Source organism: Tursiops truncatus, chromosome 2 (assembly GCF_011762595.2).
Source record: "Tursiops truncatus isolate mTurTru1 chromosome 2, mTurTru1.mat.Y, whole genome shotgun sequence".
Lineage (NCBI taxonomy): Eukaryota > Metazoa > Chordata > Mammalia > Artiodactyla > Delphinidae > Tursiops > Tursiops truncatus.
Window position 1 is genome coordinate 74,185,393 of NC_047035.1, and position 26,220 is coordinate 74,211,612.

A 26,220-nucleotide genomic window follows, 5' to 3' on the forward strand; every position below is an offset into this window, starting at 1 on the left:
ATGACCGATGCCCAGATGGCCGATTTCGGGCCGGCGGCCCAGTACCTCCGCAAGTCAGAGAAGGAGCGTCTAGAGGCCCAGACCCGGCCTTTCGACATCCGCACTGAGTGCTTCGTGCCGGATGACAAGGAAGAGTTTGTCAAGGCCAAGATCTTGTCCCGGGAGGGAGGCAAGGTCACTGCCGAGACGGAGAACGGCAAGGTGCGTGGGGCACAGCACGGGGTGGTGGGTGCAGGGTGGAGCCACATACAGTGGGAGCTGAGGGGCTCTGGAGAAGAGCCAAAGCCAGCGGGGGTGCTGGATGAGCCCCCTCGAGAAGCCCAGCGTCTGAGTAAGAACTGACCTTTCTTGTTAGGTCTGAGCAGGGGTAACGAGGCCCCACGCCAGCCCGTTGCCAGAGAGGATGCTGGCGGCCAAAAACCTCAGCTGGTTTCCTCTTCAGAGGGGACTTGTAGATAAAGAGGGCATAGACACAGCATCAAATGAAGCGCCCTTCTCAAACCTGCGTCCCTCCATTCTGCCTCAGTTTCCTCCATGAACCGAGTCTCCCCAGTCCTCCCCAGCCATACCAAGAGCAAACTTTTACCGATGAACGCAAAGAGCAGGAACTCTTGAGTGGAATGTTCAGTCCAGAGCTGATGACTGGCACTCAGAAATCCACAGTCCTGGTCCCTCGTGCCGGCCACGAGAACTGCCACTGGTCAGCAGCAGTGGCTCAGAACCTCTGGGGACTTTGACCCTGAACCCAGCTCTGCCACTAGCAGCCACCATGCTGGCAAATCATTTAGTTATTCGATCCACAGCTTTCTCTGCTGTAAAAAATGCTGGAATACCTGCTTGCAGGATCTCATGACATCAGGGCACGGCAAACTGACCAGTGGAGATCGAACCATTTGACAGTGGCCAATGAAGAGTGTAGGGTAGATGGGTGAGATGTTTTTCCATTAGTGGCAAGGTTTGCCCTGAGCAATTGATGCCCTGAAGTACTGCCCCCAGGAGTCAGGGTAAGGTGTGTGTGCACAGGCCAGAGAGTGGCCATCCCTAGACAATTAAGCAGGGACTGAAAGGTGATGCTCATCAGCACAGGGTCTGGGGAACTGGCAAGACACAGGGACTCTAGGACAGTCTCTAGAAAGGGAGAGACAGTGGGCAGGTAAATTATCTGGTGTCATGGGAAGCTATAGGCTAGGGCCCAGGCACTGGTGAGAGAAGAGCTAGGGGAACGAGGCCAGGTCACAGCCTGTACTCTGGGAGGAGGTAAGTGGGCAAGGCTGGCAAGGGTCCTGGTGGGAGTGTGGTCACCCCTGTCCTACTGCCCCACCCCCTCCCCAGACGGTGACTGTGAAGGAGGACCAGGTGTTGCAGCAGAACCCGCCCAAGTTCGACAAGATTGAGGACATGGCCATGCTGACCTTCCTGCACGAGCCTGCAGTGCTTTTCAACCTCAAGGAGCGCTACGCAGCCTGGATGATCTACGTGAGTGTGTCCTGCACACGGCGGGCAGCCTGTCCTGCACAGAGTCCAAAGTAGGCCGGGGCGATTCTCTCACGGGGAGGGGGTTGGAACGCTCCCAAAGGGCTCTCTGCCCCTATCCCATCCCTGGTCAGCTGCAGGAAGAGAGGAGCCAGCTGGGCTGACCAGGGACTCTTCTGCCTGTCACCACTGCCCATCCCAGGCTCTCCCTTCCAACTTCTCATGACTGCCCTATCTCCCATTTCAGACCTACTCGGGCCTCTTCTGCGTCACCGTCAACCCCTACAAGTGGCTGCCGGTGTACAACGCCGAGGTGGTGGCCGCCTACCGGGGCAAGAAGAGGAGCGAGGCGCCGCCCCATATCTTCTCCATCTCTGACAACGCCTACCAGTACATGCTGACAGGTGGGCTGGCTGCTCTGACCTGTGGCCCCTCAGCCCCACATCCGTGGACCTGGGCCCTCAGCCCTGACCCCATTGCCTCTGCTCTTTTCTCTTCCAGATCGGGAGAACCAGTCAATCCTCATCACGTGAGCAAACACCATCCACCCACAGAGGAGCGTGGGCTGGGGGGGACCCAGGCTGATTCCTGGGGGTGATGGGGTGGGGAGGAAAGGTTTAAGGCGGAGACTGCAAGGAACCGGGCTCTCCGAGGACTGCCGGAGTGACCTACAGTGCTGGGCAGACTCTGCAGGGAGCTGGGCCCTGGGGGAGGAGATTAGATGGCTGGGACTCTGAGAGAGGAGGGTGCAGTGCTGAACTTTGAATGGAGGACGGTGGGAATCTGGCTTCTGATGGGTCCCTGTTGTCCCCAGCGGAGAATCTGGGGCAGGGAAGACTGTGAACACGAAACGTGTCATCCAGTACTTTGCCAGCATCGCAGCCATAGGTGACCGTGGCAAGAAGGACAACGTCAATGCAACCAAGGTGCCGGGTGGGCCACGGGCTCGGCAGAGGGGAACTGGGGGGTGGGCTGACCAGGTGACCCTTAGCCCTGCCCTGGGAAACAGTGTGGACTGCACCCCTGAGCCCAGTGCTCGAGACCTACCTGGCAGGAGACACACACTCTGAGGGTCTGAATATGACCCATTGGAGCTGCAGACCCCCCAGCAGTCCATCCGGCCACACCCCCGGCCTCCCCACCACCACCTGGAGGTGGCCTGGAGATGCAGCCCCACGCTCTGCTCCCTCTGCAGGGCACCCTGGAGGACCAGATCATCCAGGCCAACCCCGCCCTGGAGGCCTTCGGCAACGCCAAGACGGTCCGGAACGACAACTCCTCCCGCTTCGTGAGTGCACCTGACCACTGCCAACTGGCCTCACGCGGCCTCAACAAAAAAAGGGGGGTGCTGTTTTGCCAACAGTCACCCCACCGGGTTGATTGTCCTGCATTTGGTTTTGGGATATCAAATAACACACACACACACACACACACTCCAAACCCTCCCCACTCAGCCTGGCCCCCGTGTGCTGGGAACTCAAGAAAAGAGACCCAGAGCTACCACAGCTGTTCCAGAGCCGAGTAACAGGGCTGATTTGGGTCACATTCTAGATTTTCCTTATGACTGTCTCCAAAGCTCTTCCACACTGGAAGTGGAAAGAGAGCGTGGGCGTTGGAGCCAATTCCCCAGCATTCCATCTGCCCAGTAAGTCCCCACACCTCTCTGAGCCCCAGTTCCTGCATCAGTGAGACAGAGGTAGTAGTAGCTACCTTGCTGGTTATTGGGAGGATTACAAGAGATCATATCAGAGGTACAAACAGGACACATTCTATCAGTGCTCATTCCTGTGTCCTTTCTTTCTTTTTTAAAAAAATATTTATTTATTTATTTAACTGGCTGACCTGGGTCTTTAGTTGTGGCACGTGGGATCTTCATTGTGGCATGCGGGATCTCTAGTTGTGGTGTGCAGGATCTATTAATAGTTCCCTGACCAGTGATTGAACGTGGGCTCCCTGCATTGGGAGGGCAGAGTCCTAACAGCTGGACCACCAGGGAAGTCCCCTCCTGTGTCATTTCTGCTCAGAGATCCCTGGGTGGCATGTGGGGATGGGCATCCTCTTCCCTGTTTTACTGATACTAAACTGGGATTCCAAAGAAGTCATTTACATTTCCAGAACCGTCCAGGGCATTCTGGGTTGCGATGAGGTCCAGGATCTCCGTGCGTCTCTTCTGGCCAGTTCTCTCACTCTTTGTCCCATCTGCCCCCAGGGGAAATTCATCAGGATCCACTTTGGAGCCACTGGAAAGTTGGCTTCTGCAGACATAGAAACCTGTGAGTACATGGGGAGCCCTGCCCACACCTCTGGGTCCTCCACCTCTGCCTTCATTCCCGCCGGATGCCCCACCTCAACATTTCCCCTCCATCTTCTGTCTCTGTCTACATTTGCCTCTTGGCTTTAGAATTCTTCTTCCTTTAAACCGTATCTTTCCCCGGGCTCTCTCCACTTGCCGTGAGAGCCCTTCTCCCCTGACCTCCACCCTGTTGCTGGCTTGGCTTTTTCCCTCCTTACCTGCCTCCCCGCCTTTCCTCACTTCAGATCTCCTGGAGAAGTCCCGGGTGATCTTCCAGCTGAAGGCTGAGAGGAACTACCACATCTTCTACCAGATCCTGTCCAACAAGAAGCCAGAGCTGCTGGGTGAGCCCAGCCCGATGGCCCTGCTGCCCCCAGCGCCCTCTGCAAGCCCGCCTGTGCAGGGCAGATCCCTCCTCCTCACCCGTCCCACCAGACTTCTCACCCCCCCTCCTTCCATCTGCCCATTGCCTTTCTCTTCCTCCCTCACCTTGGACTCCCCTGTGTCAATTCTTGCCTCCCTTTCCACCCTTCCTTGCTGCTTTACTCCTTCTCCTCTGCATTTGCCTCCCCTTCTCCCACCTGTCATTCGCCCACCATCCTCCCACCCTGGGTCCTCCCACCCACTTTTCCTTTTCTTCTGGGTCCTCCCCTTGGTCCTTGCTGACGGTCCTCCTCTCTACCTGCTCCCGCTCTTTCCTTCATCCCACCCCTGCCCCCCACCGTGCCCCCTCCCACCCCCTTGTCCCCTGCCCTGTCCCCCGCCTGGACAGACATGCTGCTGGTCACCAACAACCCCTACGACTACGCCTTCGTGTCTCAGGGGGAGGTGTCTGTGGCCTCCATCGACGACTCCGAGGAGCTGGCAGCCACGGATGTGAGCTAGGAGGCAGTGGGCGGGTCCCGGGGCTCCTGGGCCGCCCGCCCCGCCACCCACTCTGCCTCTCTTGCCCTGCCCCAGAGCGCCTTCGACGTGCTGGGCTTCACTCCTGAGGAGAAGGCCGGCGTCTACAAGCTGACGGGCGCCATCATGCACTACGGAAACATGAAGTTCAAGCAGAAGCAGCGGGAGGAGCAGGCGGAGCCCGACGGCACTGAAGGTTCGAGGACAGGAGAGCAGGCGCTGAGAAGGCCTGAGGGGATGGGCGTTTGCCCGTCATGCAGAGACGGTCCTCTGGGAGCACGGTCTCCCATTCTGTGTCCTAAAGGGGTGCCTTTCAACGATTTTTTTTTTTTGGCTGCGTTGGGTCTTTGTTGCTGCGCGTGAGCTTTCTCTAGCTGGGGCGAGCGGGGGCTACTCTTCGTTGCAGTGCGCGGGCTTCTCATTGCGGCGGCTTCTCTTGTTGCGGAGCACGGGCTCTAAGAGCGCGGGCCTCAGTAGTTGCGGCACGTGGGCTCGGTAGTTGTGGCTCGCAGGCTTAGTTGCTCCGCGACATGTGGGATCTTTGCAGACCAGGAATTGAACCCGTGTCGCCTGCATTGACAGGCGGATTCTTAACCGCTGCGCCACCAGGGATGTGCCCCTTTCAACGATTTTTAAGGAGTTATGTTCACAGTAGCGATGTTAGGACCTCGATAGAGAAAGTGGAAAGAAACCAGGAATAGGAGAAGCAGGTGGTTGAAAGGCTGTGCTTTCTCCCAGGGTGGGCTCAGCCCCACCCCAAGTCCACCTGGCCCAGGCTCCAGGCTTTCTTCTCCATTAGAACCTAGCCAGACGCCACCCTGCATCCCAGACAGGCTGGCTCCCAGAGGACCTAAGGCTTGTGGGTGGGTGAAGGCAGGGACATGGGAGAAGTGGGCAGACAAGGAGGCACCTCTCAATCCCGCTAGCTTCTCAACCCAACTGCACAGAGCAGAAGTGAATTGGGGAGATTTCCTTCTGCACCCAAGACACCCCCAAGCCCAGGAAAGCAGAGAACTGATCTCTGCACACCCCCATCACTAATGTAGTGTGTATGTGAGGGATGCCCAGGCCTTGGGTGAGCCCCTCGCAGCCTCCGTGCCATGTTCTGTTTGGGAGGCAGGAAGCCAAGTGTCAGGACACAGCTCAGGGCATTGGCACATCACCCACATCGCTGGGCCTCAGTTTCCCCCTCAGTGGAATGGAGCGAAAGCCCTTCCCAGCTCCCTCTAAGGCTATCTCGAGAATCCTTTGAGAAGGAGATGTGAAGGGGTGTGAACAGGGCTGGACAAACGCCCAAGAACATTCCTCTTGGCCCACCTTCAAGGACCCCTTCTCCATGTCTGTCCAGATCAAATGCCAAGTCTCAGTTTCACAATAGCATGTTGCCAGTTATCACAAAACTCTTGAAATTCAACCAAATAAATTCCTTCTAAATAGATATCATATGTTGGATGGCACATTTGGAGAGCTGGGGATTGGGGGAGGGTGACCAACATGCTGTTAGGAAGCTTGATTTCCCAGCCGGCCATGTTGGCCAACAGATAGATTCAGGGTAGAGCAGGCCCAGTCCTGGGCTAGATCCTGGGATTGGGGACAAAGGAGGAAAGAAGCAGAGGACAGCATCAGCCACAGTGCCTGCCCTGGAGAGATGAAGGGATGCAGTGTGGTAGGAGGGCCTGGGGTGAGGGAGGGGCCTGGGCTCCAGCCTGACTCGGGCACACACTGGCTGTGTCACCATTGCAAGCCTTGTGCCCTTCAGGCCTCTATTTGCAACTCTGTTTTTTTTTTTAATTTATTATTTACTTTTGGCTGCGTTGGGTCTTCGTTGCTGTGTGTGGGCTTTCTCTAGATGGGGCGAGCGGGGGCTACCCTTCGTTGCAGTGCGCGAGTTTCTCATTGCGGTGGCTTCTCTTGTTGCGAAGCACGGGCTCTAGGTGTGCAGGCTTCAGTAGTTGTGGCACACGGGCTCAGTAGTTGTGGCGCACGGGCTTAGTTGCTCCGCGGCATGTGGGATCTTTCCAGACCAGGGCTCAAACCCGTGTCCCCTGCATTGGCAGGTGGATTCTTAACCACTGCACCACCAGGGAAGTCCCTATTTGCAGCTCTTTAACGAGAGAGGCAGGACCTGATGGTCCTGGGCAGGGAAAGAGGGTCTGCTGAAAGTGCTTGCTTATCCCTTTCCTTCTCCACCAGATGCTGATAAGTCCGCCTACCTCATGGGGCTGAACTCAGCTGACCTGCTCAAGGGGCTGTGCCACCCTCGGGTGAAGGTGGGCAACGAGTACGTCACCAAGGGGCAGAATGTCCAGCAGGTGTACTACTCCATTGGGGCGCTGGCCAAGGCCGTGTACGAGAAGATGTTCAACTGGATGGTGACACGGATCAATGCCACCCTGGAGACCAAGCAGCCGCGCCAGTACTTCATAGGCGTCCTGGACATTGCCGGCTTCGAGATCTTCGACGTGAGTGGGGAGCCCCGGGGCCGGGAGAACAGTAACTCACTGGTTCGCACAGGCAGCCACCGCTGGCTGAGCCGGCTGCAGGCCAGGCGCGGGGACGGCGGTGTGCTCTGGTGGAGACGGTCATGTGTCTTCAGGGCGCCCTCCCTCCCCGCCCTGACAGGGGAGGGGAGGGGCCAGCTGCACCCCTTGCCGGGCTGGACACGGCCCTGGGCGCACCGCATGGGCCACGGACAGCTGCCCGCCTGACCCGCTCCCCTCCCCCACTCCCCGCTCTGTAGTTCAACAGCTTTGAGCAGCTCTGCATCAACTTCACCAACGAGAAGCTGCAGCAGTTCTTCAACCACCACATGTTCGTGCTGGAGCAGGAGGAATACAAGAAGGAGGGCATCGAGTGGGAGTTCATCGACTTCGGCATGGACCTGCAGGCCTGCATCGACCTCATCGAGAAGGTGCCGCTTCGGCCCCTCCGCCCGGTCCCCTTCACCCGCCATCCCAGACAAAGTGGCAGCCCTGTCCCTCTACACCCAGGAAACTAGTCCCAGAACCCCAAGCCCTGCTTTCACACACCGTGACATCACAAGCGTACACAGGTCCAGCCCTTCCTTCTCTCCCCAACACCTAAGACCTTTTCCTGTCTCGTGGACACCTCCCAGGGTCTTAAGAGGGGGATGTAGTGAAGGAGAGGGCTCCTGCCCCCTCTGACACCCCATGAGAAGTGTCATTCGTGGAAAGAAACTAGGCTGAAGCTAGACATGTCAGCTTCCCATCCTCTCCCTGTTGGCTGAGGATAAGCCTGTGTTCAGCTCCTCTTATCTATGGAGGTTCCTCAGAGGAGACAGGACGGAGCTGGCGGGAGGCTCCCAGTGCTCGCTTGCTCCCAGGGCTCCATTGCTGATGGAGGCCAGAGGCCGCAGCAACTGCCCCTCCCCCAGCCCAGCCGCGGCCAGTCAGAAAACAGGGCCTTCCCCACAAGCTCTGCATAGTTATCCAGGGTGCTGCTCTTCCAGAGGCCTCAGATTTCCCTGAAATTGTATGTAAGAGTGTGTGTGGACTGGTCGTGGGCAAGGTGTATATGCAAGTGTGTGTGTGTGTGTGTGTGTGTGTGTGTGCATTTCTCTGGGGAGGGAGTCTTTGGAATCGCCAAATTCTCAGTAGGATCCCTGTCCCAAGAAAAGTCAAGAGCTGCTACACTTTCTGAAGTGCAGGACATTGTGCAGAACCTGGATCCCGCTAACCGTTCCTTGAACGATTGTTACCCGTCATATAGGCAGGAGTCTGGCCTGCCCTGTAGTCTGGTGCCTCTGACACATTTCTGTCCCAGCCTTCACCCCGTGCTGGGGCAGGGAGCCATTCAGGAAGAAGGGGCTGTTCTTGAGCCCTGGGGGGCCGGGGGCTGGGGATTGGGAGTACAGGGCTCTTCTCTGGGTCCACTGGGGCAGAAAGGTTACATTGCCCAGATCTGAATGTATTTGGATTTAGGTTAACTCCAGGAATATTGGCTTCTTGTATCGGGACACGAGGTACCAGCTCAGGCTCTCTGTGGCCTGCCTGCTACACTGGGCTGCAGTCTCTCCTCTGTCGGGGTATGGGACTCTGCAAGCCTGGGAGTGCACTCAGTGATGCTCTCCCCCTCCCCACCCTGCCATCAGCCCATGGGCATCATGTCCATCCTGGAGGAGGAGTGCATGTTCCCCAAGGCCACTGACATGACCTTCAAGGCCAAGCTGTACGACAACCACCTGGGCAAGTCCAACAACTTCCAGAAGCCGCGTAATATCAAGGGGAAGCCGGAAGCCCACTTCTCCCTGATCCACTACGCCGGCACGGTGGATTACAACATCATAGGCTGGCTGGAGAAGAACAAAGACCCGCTCAACGAGACAGTAGTGGGCTTGTACCAGAAGTCCTCCCTCAAGCTCATGGCCACACTCTTCTCCTCGTATGCCTCCACTGATGTCGGTAAGAGGGCAGCCCTGCACTGCCAGAGCAGTTCCGGAGGTGCAAGGGGCCAGGATCCCGCTGCTTCAAAGCACACAACTCTAAAGGCAGGAGGGAGCCCGTGAGCCACGGGAGGGGGTCAGGAGATCCCACAGCGGCCCATCTCTACCCCTTCTGTGGAAGTACCATTTTGCCCTTTGGGTTATGGACGTTGTTGTACATGCTGTGCATCTCTTCAAGACTCTGAGCAACTGAAGATCAGTGAGGGTGGCACGCACATCACTGCAGCAGGCCTGGCATGGAGCCGTGCCTGCAGGAGGTCACAGTAAATGTTGAGAGGATCACTGAACATAACAGCAGAACAAACGAGCCTCCAGTTCAGAGAAGGAAGAGAAAGGGTGTGAACTGAAACGATGAGGGTAAAGTACAAGAAGAAAAGTAGAAAGTGGAAAGATGTAAGCATGGGTAGGGGTTAGAAGGGAACGGGAAGAGAAAGCACAGATGTTATTTCAATGCCTGCTTTGTGCCAAGCACTGGAAAGGCACGCTCCATGCTTGATCTTTTCTAATCTTCTCCTCCTCATGAGAAAACTGAGACTTAGAGAATAACTTGCCCAAAGGCACACATCTAGTGAGCAGCAGAGCCTTGTCCCTACCCGAGGGCTCCTCCGTTTTCAAGCCCTTGTTCATCATTCCTTCTCTTGTTATTAGGGGACAGCAGTAAAGGCAAAGGAGGCAAGAAAAAGGGCTCATCATTTCAGACAGTATCGGCCCTCCACCGGGTAAGAAGGGCCCAGGGATGCCAAGAGACTTGTGGTGGGCAGGCCCAGCCCAGAGCATTTTGTCTGCACCACCCTAACCTGATGCTCTGAGTTTGGAGAGGAAAGAAGCTAGAGTTATGTGGTCATTTTTGGCATGTAAATTCTATACAAGCCTGAACTCACATCATAAATTATGTATCAGCTCCCTATCCCTTTGAGGGTTCTGGTGACAGGTTGTCTGGGTCCCAGGGCTCAGGGACCAAAGGGATGGTCCCTGTGGCTCCTGACCTCCAACTCTCATCCACCCCCAGGAGAATCTGAACAAGCTGATGACCAACCTGAGGACCACCCACCCTCACTTTGTGCGCTGCCTCATCCCCAATGAACGGAAGGCTCCCGGTGAGTGATGCACGAGCGTCTAGTCTGGAGAGGGCACTTGGCATCCACTTGCCCTAAGGCTGACCCCCTCCCTCTCCCTTCCTGCCACAGGGGTGATGGACAACCCCTTGGTCATGCACCAGCTGCGCTGCAATGGCGTGCTGGAGGGCATCCGCATCTGCAGGAAGGGCTTCCCCAACCGCATCCTCTACGGGGACTTCCGGCAGAGGTGGGTACCAGGGCCCCCCAGGGCTCAGGGAACAGGGGGAGCATAGGCAGCCTCAGGTGGGAGGGGAGACTTCAGGTGGCCTCAGATTCTCTGGGCAGAGCAGATCAGTGCAGAACGTGGGTAACTACGGGCACCTCCCTCCCAGGTACCGCATCCTGAACCCGGCAGCCATCCCTGAGGGCCAGTTCATTGACAGCAGGAAAGGGTCAGAGAAGCTGCTGGGCTCCCTGGACATTGACCACAACCAGTACAAGTTTGGCCACACCAAGGTGAGTCTAGAGCCCCTTAGGGTGGCGTTGCAGGATGTGCGACCATGCTGAGTGGACCAGCTGGTAGCCTAATTCCTGGCTACCCGTATCAACAAAGGGCTGGAACCCAGGCTTCCTTTCTGTCTTGTTTTTCACATTTCACTCCCAGGTCTAGGATGTGTGGCTAACAGGGCCCTGGGAAGCTGAGCCAGGGTCTCCCACACTCTCCCTCCACCCTGACTACCCTTCTCTGAGGCTGTGGCCCCCTTGGCTCTACCCCTCACCCCCAGGTGTTCTTCAAGGCGGGGCTGCTGGGGCTGCTGGAGGAGATGCGGGACGAGAGGCTGAGCCGCATCATCACCCGAATCCAGGCACAAGCCCGGGGTCAGCTCATGCGCATTGAGTTCAAGAAGATCCTGGAGCGCAGGTGAGGCTGGAGGGAAAGAGAGAGGCACTCCCAGAGATGTAAGAGGCAGACAAGCAGAGCGAAGTGGCGTGGGTCAGGAGACCTAAATTCAAATCCTGGCTGCACCACTTACTAGCTAGCCTGAGCAAGTGACTTTGCCACTCTGGGTCTCATTTTGAATTCTTTAAAAAAGAAAATTCCCCTTAGGGAAATACAAATTAAGACTCCAATGAGATACCGTTTTAAAACACTAGATTGACAAAAACCAAGAAGTCTGACCCACTGCTTATGGATGTGTAAATGTGTGCAATCTCTTTGGAAAACAATGTATCATTTTCTTTTAAAGTTGAACAGTTACATACCTTTCCACTCCTGAGTGCATTCCCACAGAGAAACTCCTGCACGTGTTCAACATGAGACAAAAAATGAATCTTTATAGTAGCATTGGTCAAAATAGCGAAGATCTGGAAACAACTTGAATTTTCATCCACAGGAGAATGGGTGAATAGTAGTGTACTCATTCAGGGGAATATTATAAAGCAATGAAAAAGGAGGGAACTAAAACTACATGGTACAATACGTTTGCACCTTAAGAGCATATTGCTGAGTAAACAAAAGCAAGTCACAGAAGGATACTTATTGTGTGATGCAATTTTTATAAATCTCAGAAATAATTTTTAAAATAGCATATTGTTAAAAGATGCATACACACATGGTTAAAATATTTTTTGAAAAAGTTAGGAAACAAAAAACACAAGATTTGAGGTAGTGGCTGCTTCTGGTGGAAGGACCAGGAAAGGGGATGGGGTGGAGCCCACAGACAGAATCAGCGATGGCAATGCTCTAGTTCTTGTTTGGGTGATGAGTTCATGGACAGTCATTTTGTTTCATGCTTCATAACTTACACATATATTATAGATATTCCTAAATGGAAAATATGATATTTTTAACATGCTTGAGGTTCTTATGAGATTAGAAACACCGAACACGGTAGACATTCTACTGTGGTAGACATTCTACTGTGGAAGTGGTAGCTTCCATAGCTACTAATACTCCAGTAAGGAAGATATAAACTGCCCTTTTGTTGAATTGATCAATCAATAACTATTTATGGAGCAACTCCATGTTCAGTGTGGTTATGCTGAGGTGGGGTTGCCTATCAAGGCTACAAGACAGGGTTCCTGCCGTCAGGTGCCTACAAACTTGCTTAGATGTGCTGGGAGCCGAGTGCTGCTGGCCCCATGATTGCGAAGCGCTCTTTTACAGTGCCCTTCCCTGCCTCCATGTTTCTTTGCCAGGGATGCCCTGCTGGTAATCCAGTGGAACATTCGGGCCTTCATGGGGGTCAAGAATTGGCCCTGGATGAAGCTCTACTTCAAGATCAAACCGCTGCTGAAGAGTGCAGAGACAGAGAAGGAGATGGCCACCATGAAGGAGGAGTTTGGGCGCCTCAAAGAGACGCTGGAGAAGTCGGAGGCTCGACGCAAGGAGCTGGAGGAGAAGATGGTGTCCCTGCTGCAGGAGAAGAACGACCTGCAGCTCCAAGTGCAGGCCGTGAGACCATTTCTCCTCTCCCCTCCCCTGGATTATAGCCCATCTCATCACCAGGGACTGAGTCTCAGAGCTCTGGCTCTCTTTAAGACCCTGGATCTCTCCTCTCTGTCCTCTTCTCCCAGGAACAAGACAACCTGGCTGATGCAGAAGAGCGCTGCGACCAGCTGATCAAGAACAAGATCCAGCTGGAGGCCAAGGTGAAGGAGATGACCGAGAGGCTGGAGGACGAGGAGGAGATGAACGCCGAGCTCACGGCCAAGAAGCGCAAGCTGGAAGACGAGTGCTCTGAGCTCAAGAGGGACATTGATGACCTGGAGCTGACGCTGGCCAAGGTGGAGAAGGAGAAGCACGCCACAGAGAACAAGGTGAGGGCAGCTCCCTCTGGCTCCAGCCCAAGTCTCCTCAGGATTCCCAGACCTGAGTGTGGCCCAGGTCCTTGGCATTGGAGGTCTCCACAGATGTCTCCAGGTTGGTGACCTTTGACCCTAAAGGGGATGGGGTTCTTGGTCAACAGGTGAAGAACCTGACAGAGGAGATGGCTGGGCTGGACGAGATCATTGCCAAGCTGACCAAGGAGAAGAAAGCTCTGCAAGAGGCCCACCAACAGGCCCTGGATGACCTTCAGGCTGAGGAGGACAAGGTCAACACCCTGACCAAGGCCAAGGTCAAGTTGGAGCAGCAGGTGGATGATGTGAGTAGTAACAACCATGCTCCATCCCTCTCAGGTTGGGATTTTTCAGGCAACACCAATGGCCAAGGGGTTCCCAATCCCTAGAACTAACTTCCATGACCCCTGGGGCCCTTTTCTTTCTACAGTTCCTCACTAGGCTGGGTCTCTAATGCTTCAGACTTGCAGGGCTAACTCTGCTGGTTTGACTTCCAATCCCATTGGACTTTGGGTTTAGACGGGAGCAGAAGAGGATGCACTGTGGATTTCAGGTTTCCTACATCCTGTTCATTTTCTTTTCTCCACCAGCTGGAGGGATCCCTGGAGCAGGAGAAGAAGGTGCGCATGGACCTGGAGCGAGCCAAGCGGAAGCTGGAGGGTGACCTGAAGCTGACCCAGGAGAGCAACATGGACCTAGAGAACGACAAGCTGCAGCTGGAAGAAAAGCTCAAGAAGTAGGAGCCTGCAGCGGCCAGGAAGGGCTACTGAGGGTGTCTGGCCTGAGGGTTAGAGTGCAAGGTGCTGCAGCACCTCTGGCCAAGGCTGCTCTGGGCACACAGCCCCCACCCCCAACCTTCACCCTCGGGGCCAGGGGGAGGGGACTGGTCCTCGAATACCGAGGCAGAAGGAGAGGATGGGCACAGGGAAAGGAAAACCACCTGTCACCCTCTTCTCCTCCAGGAAGGAGTTTGACGTTAATCAGCTGAACAGTAAGATTGAGGATGAGCAGGCACTGGCCCTTCAGCTGCAGAAGAAACTGAAGGAAAACCAGGTGAAGTTCTTCTGGGTGTAGCCACCGGGAGCTCAATGGCGCTGAGGCAGCTGAGGCTGTAGGAGTTGCTTAGGGTTCTAGACAGTATCTAGAACTCCAAGCCGCCCGGAGGCCCCAACAGCCCTGACTTACAGGCACTTGGGAACATCAGCCTTCCCCCATTAGAGCAATAGTGTCTTATTTCAGCAGGACTATTTGGGGGAGAGGGTGGGGATCATACTTACTAAAAGGGCTTCTCTTGCTGAGCTATGCTCCACCTCATGGGTTTTCTGCTCTGGGACAATTGGTAGGGCTCCGTTCTCCTCTAACCCTTACTTTTGGTGCTTCTCCCCACTTCATGGGGGTGAGAGGGCCTTCATGGAGCACCTTGCCATGGGAAGCTCTGTTCTTATTCTTCCCGGGTATTTACCCTAGCCACTAACTCAGGCTGGATCCCCACAGAGCACCGTGATATGGAGTCAACTCCCGCAAACTTAAGCAAGTCACTCCCCGTCCTGAGCCTCAGCTTCTCCTTTCATCTGTAAAATGGGACTAATGACCCCTGCCTTGCAGAGGACCAGAAGAGACATTGTACAGGAACCCACTTTGTCAACCAGGAGGCAACATATATATGTTATTTTAATATAGCTCAGGCTAGAGAAGTGAGCCAGCCACTTGCAAGAAGATGTTCTTTTGTCTTTCGCATGGCTTTCTCATCCCTCTGCAGGAGGAGATTGAATTAACAGCCAGAGTCTCCCTTGCCTTTAATGAACTGAATTTTAATGTGCTTTTAGTCCCATGTTTGTCAGAAGAGCCCTGGAAGCAAGGAAGGCAGGTACTCTCGTTCCCATTTCATAGCTGCAGAAGCTATACGGCCACATCTGGACATAGTGGCCCCAAGGCCACAGGGACTCAGCTATTTATCCTCTCATTTTCTTATGAGGCCACTAGTGGAGAGAGCTAATCTCCCCTCAGCATTCAGGGTCGATGGCCCAGGGTGCAAGTGACACATGAACACAATTCCCCTCCTCTGGGGGCTGCTCAGGGGCTGGTCTGCCTTCAGTGATACTCTTCCCTCCCATCTTCTTGGGTGCCCCTTCTGGGTTTTAGCCTGAATATTAGGACATCCCCAGGTTCTCCTAGCCTGGTCTGGGCAACCTCTTTGACTGTTGAACCCAGAACAACTGTGCTGTTATCCTCACCAGGTCTTGGCAGTGGGCTGTGGCTCCTCCTTCTTCCTGCCCAAGCTCTTGCACTCAGTCCCCATTCTCCATCCTGGGAGCAAGGGTCTGGTGGGTCTCTCTCTCCTGCTCCCAGGACCCCCTCACACACATTCCATCACCACCATCCATAACCACAGGTGAAGGGATCCCACCAATCCTCCCCTTTGCTCCTTGCTAGTCAGACAACAGATCAAAATTGTAAATGGGACATTCTGCCAATTTAGTCAGGCCAAGGCTAAGACCAGAAGGTAGGGACATGATACAGAGGAGGGCACCCTGCTAGCACTCACCGGGCCTGGAAGGGAACAATTAAGCTGGAACCGAGCCCTGGGCCTAAATAAAGTAAGCCCTGGAGAGTGAGGAATGTGGTTGATTGGAGTTTGTGGTTAATTCGGAAGATTACAAAAGCTTTTGATTATTTGGAGGCATACTGCTGCAAATATTTGGAAAATACAAGCACCAGCTTTCCTGCCTTATCATTAGCAGAATATGAATTCCACTAGTGAATCTGTGGAATCTTTGAGACCCAGGACCTCACGGGATCTCAAGATCCCTCTCTGAAGACAGATTCTCAGGATTCAGGGCTGCCGATGCGCAGACTGGGTCTGAGATGCCCCTCCGGGAAATGCCTTGAGAGTTTGGCTTCAACCAAATTCCCACCGACGGTCTGTGCATTATAGGATGTTTGGCAGCCTCCCTGGCCCCTGCCCACTAGATGCCAGTAGCAACACCCACCCCCTCCCCAAGTCACGACAATCAAAAATGTCTACAGACCTTGTTGACTGTCCCCTGGGGTACAGAATGTCCCCTGGTGAGAACCACTGCTCTGCAGGACCTGGGTGCTTTGGCCAGGAGCCTTCTAGAGCCCTGGGGAGGGGGCTGTGATGGAGGGGTCAGGCGGTGGGTCTGAGCCCCCTGTACCCTGCCCAGGCGCGCATCGAGGAGCTGGAGGAAGAGCTGGAGGCCGAGCGCACTGCCCGGGCCAAGGTGGAGAAGCTGCGCTCAGACCTGTCCCGGGAGCTGGAGGAGATCAGTGAGCGGCTGGAGGAGGCCGGCGGGGCCACGTCCGTGCAGATCGAGATGAACAAGAAGCGCGAGGCTGAGTTTCAGAAGATGAGGCGGGACCTGGAGGAGGCCACGCTGCAGCACGAGGCCACGGCGGCCGCCCTGCGCAAGAAGCACGCCGACAGCGTGGCCGAGCTGGGCGAGCAGATCGACAACCTGCAGCGCGTGAAGCAGAAGCTGGAGAAGGAGAAGAGCGAGTTCAAGCTGGAGCTGGACGACGTCACCTCCAACATGGAGCAGATCATCAAGGCCAAGGTGGGCCTCTCCTCTCCTCTCCTCGCCCTCTCCTCTCTCACAGCCTCGCAGTGTGCCTCCCTTCCACTTCCTCTCTGCCATCGCTCTTATTCTCACTCCCTTCGTCACCCTCTGGTCTCTCTCCCTCTCTCCCTTGCACCTGCCTTGCCCTCCACCTGTGTCTCCATCTCCTCACCATCTCTCCCTTCTTTAATTCATGCATGCTCTCCAGATTGTGCCCCTCCAGCCCCGCCCCATTTCACCCCCCACCCCCTGCCTCTGTGCGCTCCCCAACCTTGGCCCTCCCTTCCTTCCTCCAGTCAACCCAGCCCCTCCCACATTCACCTTTCTCTTGTCCCTTACCGCCTGAAGGCAAACCTGGAGAAGGTGTCCCGGACACTGGAGGACCAGGCCAACGAGTACCGGGCGAAGCTAGAAGAGGCCCAGCGCTCCCTCAATGACTTCTCCACCCAGCGAGCCAAGCTGCAGACGGAGAACGGTGGGTGCCCCTAACCAGCCCTGTGCCTGCCTCACGGAAGAGCATCAGTTGCCCCCTTCCATGGCCCACAAACCCTTGTTCCCACCTGCAGGTGAGCTGTCCCGGCAACTGGAGGAAAAGGAGGCACTGATCTTGCAGCTGACCCGAGGGAAGCTCTCCTACACCCAGCAGCTGGAGGACCTCAAGAGGCAGCTGGAGGAGGAGGGCAAGGTGAGGCCCGGCTACGGGGCAGCAGACAGGATTGATGGCAGCCCTGGGGCAACCAACCTCAGAAATGGAGCCTGGAAGCTGCAGAGAGGCCGCTAATGAAGAAACCTCCAGGCCAGGTTCTTCCACTCTTCAGCTAAGCCACACCCGAACATCACTGAGTGCCTCCTTTCTTATTTGGAAGGAATGGGCAAACTGGGAAGGTACCTTAAGATGTTGAGATTCCACACCAGCCCTCACCCTGAAGCAGGCTGGGGCTTGGTTGAAGTTCATAGATATGAAAAGGATCTGGAGAATGGGGACAGGGCCTTCCCTCCCACCTTCCCAGATGCTGAACCCACCTCCCGGTGCTGCCCCTCCCAGGCGAAGAACGCCTTGGCCCACGCGCTGCAGTCAGCCCGGCACGACTGTGACCTGCTGCGGGAGCAATACGAGGAGGAGACGGAGGCCAAGGCCGAGCTGCAGCGCGTCCTGTCCAAGGCCAACTCGGAGGTGGCCCAGTGGAGGACCAAGTATGAGACGGACGCCATCCAGAGGACCGAGGAGCTGGAGGAGGCCAAGTGAGTCCTGGGCAGCCCCCAAGCCTGCTTCTAAGAGAAGAAGGCTCAAGAGGACATGGGTAGAGACAGGCAGAGTGGGCACGGGAGGCAGATTTGAGGTGGAAGAGAGGAGGTGGGGAGAAACGTGGTGGGCAATACAGGTGCTTGCGAGGGAGCTGGGATCCTGCACTCTGAGTGAACCCTGGCTGGCCCTGACTCACTTCCTGTGACGGGCGAGCTTTTGGCCCGGGTTATACCTGATGCTCACGTATAAGACGAGCAAAAAGCTTGTTGGTCAGAGGAGCTACCGCCGATCAGCCTGGGTGGGGAGAAGTGAGGGCTGCCACCCTGATGCTGCTCCCCATAGGGAAGAGCCTCTGTTCTAGGCACCCGAAGCCCTGGCTCCCTGGAGGCTGGGGTTCCAGGGTCTGAAGGGCTACTCAGTGTCCCAAGGAGCTCTGTGGGAGGGCCAGGCCCTCCTCATCTGGCAGTTCAGGGAGGGGTCGTCCCAAGGCCCCGCTGTTCCCAGGTAGAGTGACACACATACACCCAACCGCGCCGGGCAGGAAGAAGCTGGCCCAGAGGCTGCAGGACGCCGAGGAGGCCGTCGAGGCCGTCAACGCCAAGTGCTCCTCGCTGGAGAAGACCAAGCACCGGCTGCAGAATGAGATCGAAGACCTGATGGTGGACGTGGAGCGCTCCAACGCGGCCGCCGCGGCCCTGGACAAGAAGCAGAGGAACTTCGACAAGGTGGGCCCAGGCTGGGGACTCGCAGCCAGGGGCCAGAGCAGGCGGGCAGGCGGGAGTCAGGAACGTCCTCCCAGGAGGCAGAGGCTGGGAGGAGGCTGAGCCCAGGAGAGGGGCCTGGGCGCCCCTGGACGTGGGGCTGGGGCTGCCCGGTGAGCCGCGTCCCGTCCCCGCAGATCCTGGCCGAGTGGAAGCAGAAGTACGAGGAGTCGCAGTCGGAGCTGGAGTCCTCGCAGAAGGAGGCGCGCTCCCTCAGCACCGAGCTCTTCAAGCTCAAGAACGCCTACGAGGAGTCCCTGGAGCACCTGGAGACCTTCAAACGGGAGAACAAGAACCTGCAGGGTGCGGGCCCAGGCCGGGGGCGGGGGCGGGGGCGGCGGCGGGGCAGGGAGGGTCCGCACGTGGCGCCACCCAGCGGCTCCTAGAGGCGTGCCCCCCGTTGGAGCCCGGCTGCCCCCAGCTGAGCGGCCCGCCCCTCCCACAGAGGAGATCTCCGACCTGACTGAGCAGCTGGGCTCCAGTGGAAAGACCATCCACGAGCTGGAGAAGGTCCGCAAGCAGCTGGAGGCCGAGAAGCTGGAGCTGCAGTCGGCCCTGGAGGAGGCCGAGGTGAGGGCCTGGCTCTGCCTGCACCCCTGCCTCCGACCCTCTCCTACCCACCCCTGCCCTCCTGTCTCTGACTCTGCACTCTCCCTCACCTGGGGGTGACGCTGACCCAAGACAAAATCTATCAGCTCCTTATTCTGAGTCCAAGGTCATATACCCACTACCCATGACTACCTCCAAAGCCAAGGTCTGTGCAAAGGAAAATGCCAGGCACAGCTTGATCATAGGTTTGTTTCCCACTGGGTTTATAAAGTTGAAACCTGGCCATCATAACAACCCCTCAGACGGGGTGGGAGCATGGGCTCCGGACTCAAACAGACTTGAGTTTGAAACTTGGCTTCAGGACCACCACTTTGTCATTGGGCAAGTTCCTTAAGCTATCTGTACCTCGGTTTTCTCGTCTGTAAAATGGCATCAGTTGTACACACCTCATGAGATTTTATGCATGACTATTATGAAGATTAAACGAGGTATCGTGCTTAAGCGCTTAATATATGTTAGCTATTGTTACTGTTCATTTGTAAGAACCTAGCGATAGCCCTGAGATTTGGGGCTTCTAACTTTTTTCACTACAGGGTGAGAGACCTGGGAAACAAGGAGAAATGTTCGAATTTCTGGTTGTAAAAATCCTTCCCTTTTCTGTGCTATTTTAGATGGGTCAGGATCACGCAGTGTTGGTGCTGGAGGGTCTTGACAGTTGTGAGCTCAGAACACTTTCCTTGACAGAGGAAACTGGGGGTATCCAGCACTTCCTCCCCCAGAGCACCCGGATGGCCTGGGATGCAGGTCCCCCCTCCCCATCTCTTCTCAGCTCTTCTCCTCTTGGTTGACACCTTGCATCCTCCCAGCCTCCCTCCCCAATGTACCCTGTGCCCTGACGTCCTCGGACCCTGTCTCCCCACCCACCTCCAGGCCTCCCTGGAGCACGAGGAGGGCAAGATCCTGCGGGCCCAGCTGGAGTTCAACCAGATCAAGGCAGAGATGGAGCGGAAGCTGGCAGAGAAGGACGAGGAGATGGAGCAGGCGAAGCGCAACCACCTGCGGGTGGTGGACTCCCTGCAGACCTCCCTGGACGCGGAGACGCGCAGCCGCAACGAGGCCCTGCGGGTGAAGAAGAAGATGGAGGGCGACCTCAACGAGATGGAGATCCAGCTCAGCCACGCCAACCGCGTGGCCGCCGAGGCCCAGAAGCAAGTGAAGAGCCTCCAGAGCTTGCTGAAGGTACCTGGTGACTCTTGGAAGCAGGAAGTCACCTCACCCAGAGAGGGGCGGTGGCCGAGTTGGGGGGTGGCGTCCCATCACAGCACCAGATCCCTCCTGCCCCGGGGCCGTCGCAGGCACCTCCCACAGGTCCCACCTGAGCCACCGCCAGGGGCTCTCCGCAGCATCCAGTTCAGCTGACGGCCTTCTGATGGGCCAGAGCCCAGCTGCCTCTCTCACGCCCACTCTCCTGATGCGCAGGACACCCAGATCCAGCTGGATGACGCGGTCCGTGCCAACGATGACCTGAAGGAGAACATCGCCATCGTGGAGCGGCGCAACAACCTGCTGCAGGCCGAGCTGGAGGAGCTGCGGGCCGTGGTGGAGCAGACGGAGCGGTCCCGGAAGCTGGCCGAGCAGGAGCTGATCGAGACCAGCGAGCGGGTGCAGCTGCTGCACTCCCAGGTGAGAGGCCAGGAGAAACCTGCCGAGCAGCAGAGCCAGGACACCTAGCGATGCTCTGAATCAGATGGCCTGAGAAAGCATATGTCCAAGCACATGGATCATAAATTATTTCATCTCTGGGACCAGCTCGCCTCTGTTAGTCATGGCTGCGGAACCACAACCTTGAGAAAGGGGTCTACACTTAAAAGCTAAGAGTGTCATGGTGGATTGGTGGTGCCTGGCAAAATCACAAATCTGGGAGTCGTGGAATGCACGCTGTTATGTGATATCCTACCTCTAGAAGACAGCCAGCCTCAGCTTGCTGTATTAAAATGGGACTTTTGGGCTTCCCTGGTGACGTAGTGGTTGAGAGTCCGCCTGCCGATGCAGGGGACACGGGTTCGTGCCCCGGGTCCGGGAAGATCCCACATGCCGCGGAGCGGCTGGGCCCGTGAGCCATGGCTGCTGAGCCTGCGCGTCCAGAGCCTGTGTTCCGCAACGGGAGAGGCCACAACAGTGAGAGGCCCACGTACCGAAAATAAATAAATAAATAAATAAATAAAATGGGACTTTTGGAGTTGAAAGAAGCACAACTGCATCTACTTGCAAACCAAATTCTCCACAGAACACCATTTTTCTGCAATCCCATACACACTGTTTTCAGCTATACTCGGTAATGAGTTTTTATGTCCATCTCACTGCACTGCCCTGTGGAGTTTTGTTCTGTAATCTAGTACATATGGGAATGACATCACCCACGGATGTGGTCCTCTCTTCCTTACCCCACTCCTTCTATAACTATAATCGCTTCCAGGATACAGTCCCTTTAACCAAGTTTTTCCCATTTTCCTTGGAATATTTTCATGCTCCTGCACAGACATGTTACTACAGAGCTCAGGAGTAGAACTACAGACCCTTTCCTGCTTGAAGTCTTTGTTCAGAGCCGAGTCCCTTTAGATATATTGTCTAGAATATATCTATTTTCATAGGAAAAGAGAAAGCAGGTGCAAAACAAGGAAAATACTAAAAACAAGACATGTTTTTAAAAAATGACCAGTTCTAATTTTCTCTGGATAGAAGTGTAGAATCAGGGGGCTTCCCTGGTGGTGAAGTGGTTGAGAGTCCGCCTGCCGAAGCAGGGGACGCGGGTTCGTGCCCCGATCCGGGAAGATCCCACATGCCGCGGAGCAGCTGGGCCCGTGAGCCATGGCCGCTGAGCCTGCGCATCCGGAGCCTATACTCCGCAACGGGAGAGGCCCACGTACCGCAAGAAAAAAAAAAAAAGTGTAGAATCAGGCAGCAAAGCAGACATTCAATAGTTTTCTTTGCCTTTATCTAGAACACCAGCCTCATCAACCAGAAGAAGAAGATGGAGGCAGACCTGTCCCAGCTTCAGGGCGAAGTGGAGGAGGCAGTGCAGGAGTGCAGGAACGCCGAGGAGAAGGCCAAGAAGGCCATCACGGACGTGAGTGACCGCTCCCCTTCTTGCCCTCCCCAAAAGACTCGAACCAGGCCTGTGGGTCCAGGCCAGGCCACTGTGCTGTAACAGCGGTGACTCTGCCACTCTGTGGGTTTGAGGGCCTCAGGGAGCAAACGGCAGGATGGGAAAGAGGTGATCCTTAATGGGAAAGAGGAGGCCCCGGGGTCCTGTTCTTTTACGCTCTCTGCCATGCACAGGCCGCCATGATGGCGGAGGAGCTGAAGAAGGAGCAGGACACCAGCGCGCACCTGGAACGCATGAAGAAGAACATGGAGCAGACCATCAAGGACCTGCAGCACCGGCTGGACGAGGCTGAGCAGATCGCCCTCAAGGGCGGCAAGAAGCAGCTGCAGAAGCTGGAGGCCCGGGTGCGGGAGCTGGAGAATGAGCTGGAAGCCGAGCAGAAGCGCAATGCAGAGTCGATCAAGGGCATGAGGAAGAGTGAGCGTCGCATCAAGGAGCTCACCTACCAGGTGCGGGCACGGCGGCTGCTCTGGGGCCAGGGCCTCTGCATTATGGCATGAAACCAGGGTGACAGCCACCCCAGAGGGATGAAGTGTTCTCTCTTAGCCTCTTACAGGTCAAGGAGTGAGAGTACAGCCCCTGGCTGCCCTGTTTCTACCTCTGCCTGACCCTGTTCTACCCTGAGTGTCCCCTGGCTCAGAGGGCAGTCTCTGAGCCCCTGGCCTTCAAGTTCCACCTCAGCATTCCCCCTCGGCCTTTCCGCTGCAGACACCAGAGCTCGAGCTCGAGCTCACCCTGCACAGATTACCAGAAAGCAAATATGTAGCCAAACCTTAGCCTGGCGTCATCACCACCAAAAAACACCAAACCATTTAAACGAATCTCAGAACTTTTCAGTTACTCAGGGAAGTGTAGACTTTAGCTCTTATGGTGTTTTCTAGAATCAGACTGTCAATCAGATTTTCTTTCCATTCCAATCCAGAGATTCGCCATCCCTTTATGCATACTTGTCCTTAACCTAGATCAAGTCAATGTCATTTCCCAGCAGCCCAGGAAACCCCGTCAGGGCCTGCAGTCCCAGAGTTCCTGCCAGCACACGCTGGGTTCTAGAAACAGGGGGCTTACTCTCCATGGGCCCCCAGGACCCCCCAGGACCCCCCAGGGCCTGTGCACACACACAGTTTTGTGTGCAATTTCAGGGAGCCCATCCGCTCCCTAGACTCTTTCTTGGTACAAACCATTAAAAGTATTCATACCTTTTTGGGTAAGAAATTGTGAGGGGAACTCAAGTGTTTGGTGAGGATCCAGGAGTTGAAATGGGTCAGGATATTGCATTCAGGGTAAAGCCGATGAGTGGGGAAGGGGCTGCAGTGCTTCCCATGACCATGCCGTACTCACTTCTGCCCGACCCCCAGACGGAGGAGGACAGGAAGAACCTGCTGCGGCTGCAGGACCTGGTGGACAAGCTGCAGCTGAAGGTCAAGGCCTACAAGCGCCAGGCCGAGGAGGCGGTGAGTGACCCCGATGGGGCCCAGGCCTGGAGGAGAGGACAAGGAGCCGGCCCCCAGGCTGGGAGTCTAATAACCCCTGGCTCCTCTCGCCTCATCCCCCCACCCCCCCGAACCCCCGCAGGAGGAACAGGCCAACACCAACCTGTCCAAGTTCCGCAAGGTGCAGCACGAGCTGGATGAGGCAGAGGAGCGGGCGGACATCGCCGAGTCCCAGGTCAACAAGCTGCGGGCCAAGAGCCGCGACATCGGCGCCAAGGTGGGTTTCCCGCATGGCAGCGCCCACACACGCATCGGTCCCCCTCAGACAGAGCCCCTCGCCCCCGCATCCCTCCCCTTCATTCACCCCCACAGCTGAACCCCACGACCCCAGAGGCGGGGTAACTCAGTCCTCCACGATTTCTAGGCTTCTTCCCATTCTGACTACCAATGATTTTGTGAATCCCAGCCCTAGGGTGGTCAGCAAAGACCCCAACTGATAGACACCTAGTGTGTCCCAATTTCCCCCAACTGCTATTTCTACTTCTCTTCCACCTAGTTTAGGCCTTCAACCTTGTAATTCCAACCTAAGGTGCACCTCCCAGAGGACCCCTTGTCCTCACCCAGGAAGCATCCCTCCAGCTGACCCCAGAGCCCTACCCTCCAGGACTTGCCCTCCACACTGACCCCTAGGACCCATCTCCCACCACCAGGGGGCCTCCCTCAGGCCACACGGTGGTCCTGCCCCCATCGGTGCCCATCTCCCCTTTGTTGCCTGTGCCCATCCCTGCCCAACACCCACCTCTCTGGAGCTAGTTGGGACTTTGTTTCCTTTCCAAAGGGCTTGAACGAGGAGTAGCTGTGCCACATCTCCTTGATCTGCCCCGTCCTGAGGGTGCAACGAAGCTCCCAGTCCTGGAGCCTGGAGAGCAGCCCCTTTGGAGGAAGCAGAATAAAGCAATTTTCCTTGAAGTGAGATCCTGCCTCTAGACTTTTCTTCGCAGTCTGCCAGCCACAGGAACACAGGGACATGGACGCGGGGTGGGGGTGGGTGCTCCGGAGGAGGAGTCCAGACCCAAGAGGCCTCCCTAGGGAGCCTGTGAGGCTCTGAGCATCCTGGTGCAGCCCTGCCAGGTGCTCCCCTTCACTTCCTCCTCAGCAGGCGACACCTCTCCTGCCAGCCCTCTCCCTGGCCCAGAGACCCTGGGAGGTAAAGGAGATTTAGGGAGGCCCTTAAGGCTCTCCTAGAGCAAGTGAGCCCACCTGCATGGCCCTACACCCCAAATCTGATCAACACGACCCTCACCTCTGACAATACTGAAGCTGGGCTGTGGGGAGGAGGTGTGGTGTGTAAGGGTGCCCCCTGAGGCATGACCCACTTGGGCAGGTGGGCCCCCAGCCCCCGTCCGCGGCAGGTATCTGAGGGACACAAGGACTTGCATCCACAGCCCACCCCCTTCCAGACACGGCCTCCATGGTCTCCAACCACCTCCCCACCACGACCAGGAGAACTGTACCCTAGCCCACCTTCCTCTCCTCCTCACCTCCTCCCGGGGCCTGGCCCTTGGTCCAAGGCACTCCATTCTTCTCCCTCGTTACTTCCCACGGTAGCTTCCGTTCCCGAGACCCTCCTCGTCTGGTCTTGCTGGAAGACGGGGGTCCTTTGGCCCATTTAGAGCAGGCCATCTGGAGGGGAGGCAGGCAGAGGAGGGATTGGGGAGAGTCACGTGTGAGCAGGACCCTGGGGAAGGGAGGGGGAGGGAATGGGTTGCCGGAGGGCTGGAAAATGGAGGAAGGAGCAGGCTCCCCTCCACCTAAACAAGCCTAGCTCCCCTGGAGTCGCTGCCACACCTGGGCTGCTCAGGGAAGGCCTGGGACTATGGGCCACAGAGGGCAGGGGCTTGGGAGGCCCTGGCCTGAATCTCCCCCATGCACCACACACAGCCATTCTGGGCTCTGAGCTCCCAATGCAGCAGCTGGGAAGAAGGGAATGCCAGTATTAGAGAATGGGAGGAGAGGGAGAGGGGAGAAGGGGAGTAGGGAAGGAAAAAAGGCAAGACCTGGGCTTCCCTGGTGGCGCAGTGGTTGAGAGTCCGCCTGCCGATGCAGGGGACACGGGTTCGTGCCCCGGTCCGGGAGGATCCCACGTGCCGCAGAGCGGCTGGGCCCGTGAGCCGTGGCCGCTGGGCCTGCGCGTCCGGGGCCTGTGCTCCGCGGCGGGAGAGGCCGCAGCAGTGAGAGGCCTGCGTACCGCAAAAAAACAAACAAAAAAAACCACAAAAAAACCAAAGGCAAGACCTGAGGAGTGGGGCAGTGGAGAGAGAAGGAGAGGGCTCAAAAACCTGGAGGACGGTGACCAGGGAAACCAACAGAGAGAAAAGATAGAGGAAGTGCTGTGTCCTCTCCTCACATCCTCCTCCACTCTCCTCGCCTAGCCCTGCTCCTCTTCCTAGGAAGGACCTG

The 26,220-nt window shown here is 56.4% G+C and overlaps 1 protein-coding gene across 1 annotated transcript; it reads left to right on the forward strand.

Annotated features, from left to right (window-relative positions):
• Positions 1-24,736, forward strand: LOC101320928 (myosin-7). The gene is made up of 37 exons (XM_033851316.2): positions 1-201; positions 1,333-1,476; positions 1,721-1,877; positions 1,975-2,002; positions 2,288-2,399; positions 2,669-2,761; positions 3,683-3,746; positions 4,012-4,110; positions 4,539-4,642; positions 4,727-4,865; positions 6,863-7,131; positions 7,410-7,580; positions 8,781-9,090; positions 9,780-9,850; positions 10,141-10,228; positions 10,319-10,436; positions 10,582-10,705; positions 10,975-11,111; positions 12,389-12,644; positions 12,767-13,009; positions 13,159-13,335; positions 13,621-13,766; positions 13,993-14,083; positions 16,216-16,605; positions 16,957-17,083; positions 17,175-17,293; positions 17,654-17,850; positions 18,396-18,579; positions 18,753-18,918; positions 19,061-19,185; positions 20,095-20,403; positions 20,644-20,847; positions 22,166-22,291; positions 22,504-22,779; positions 23,686-23,781; positions 23,903-24,037; positions 24,599-24,736. The coding sequence occupies exons 1-37, from the start codon at positions 1-3 to the stop codon at positions 24,614-24,616; spliced, it is 5,814 nt and encodes a 1,937-aa protein (XP_033707207.1). The 3' UTR covers positions 24,617-24,736.
• The last annotated feature ends 1,484 nt before the right edge of the window (positions 24,737-26,220 follow it).

What these genes read in the sequence shown, in the direction of transcription:
- LOC101320928 (XM_033851316.2), top strand. Translation starts at nt 1, where the DNA reads ATGACCGATGCCCAGATGGCCGATTTCGGGCCGGCGGCCCAGTACCTC. An exon ending in ACGACAACTCCTCCCGCTTC is followed by an intron (nt 2,762 to 3,682) that starts GTGAGTGCACCT and finishes ATCTGCCCCCAG; the next exon opens with GGGAAATTCATCAGGATCCA. An exon ending in GGAGCCCGACGGCACTGAAG is followed by an intron (nt 4,866 to 6,862) that starts GTTCGAGGACAG and finishes CTTCTCCACCAG; the next exon opens with ATGCTGATAAGTCCGCCTAC.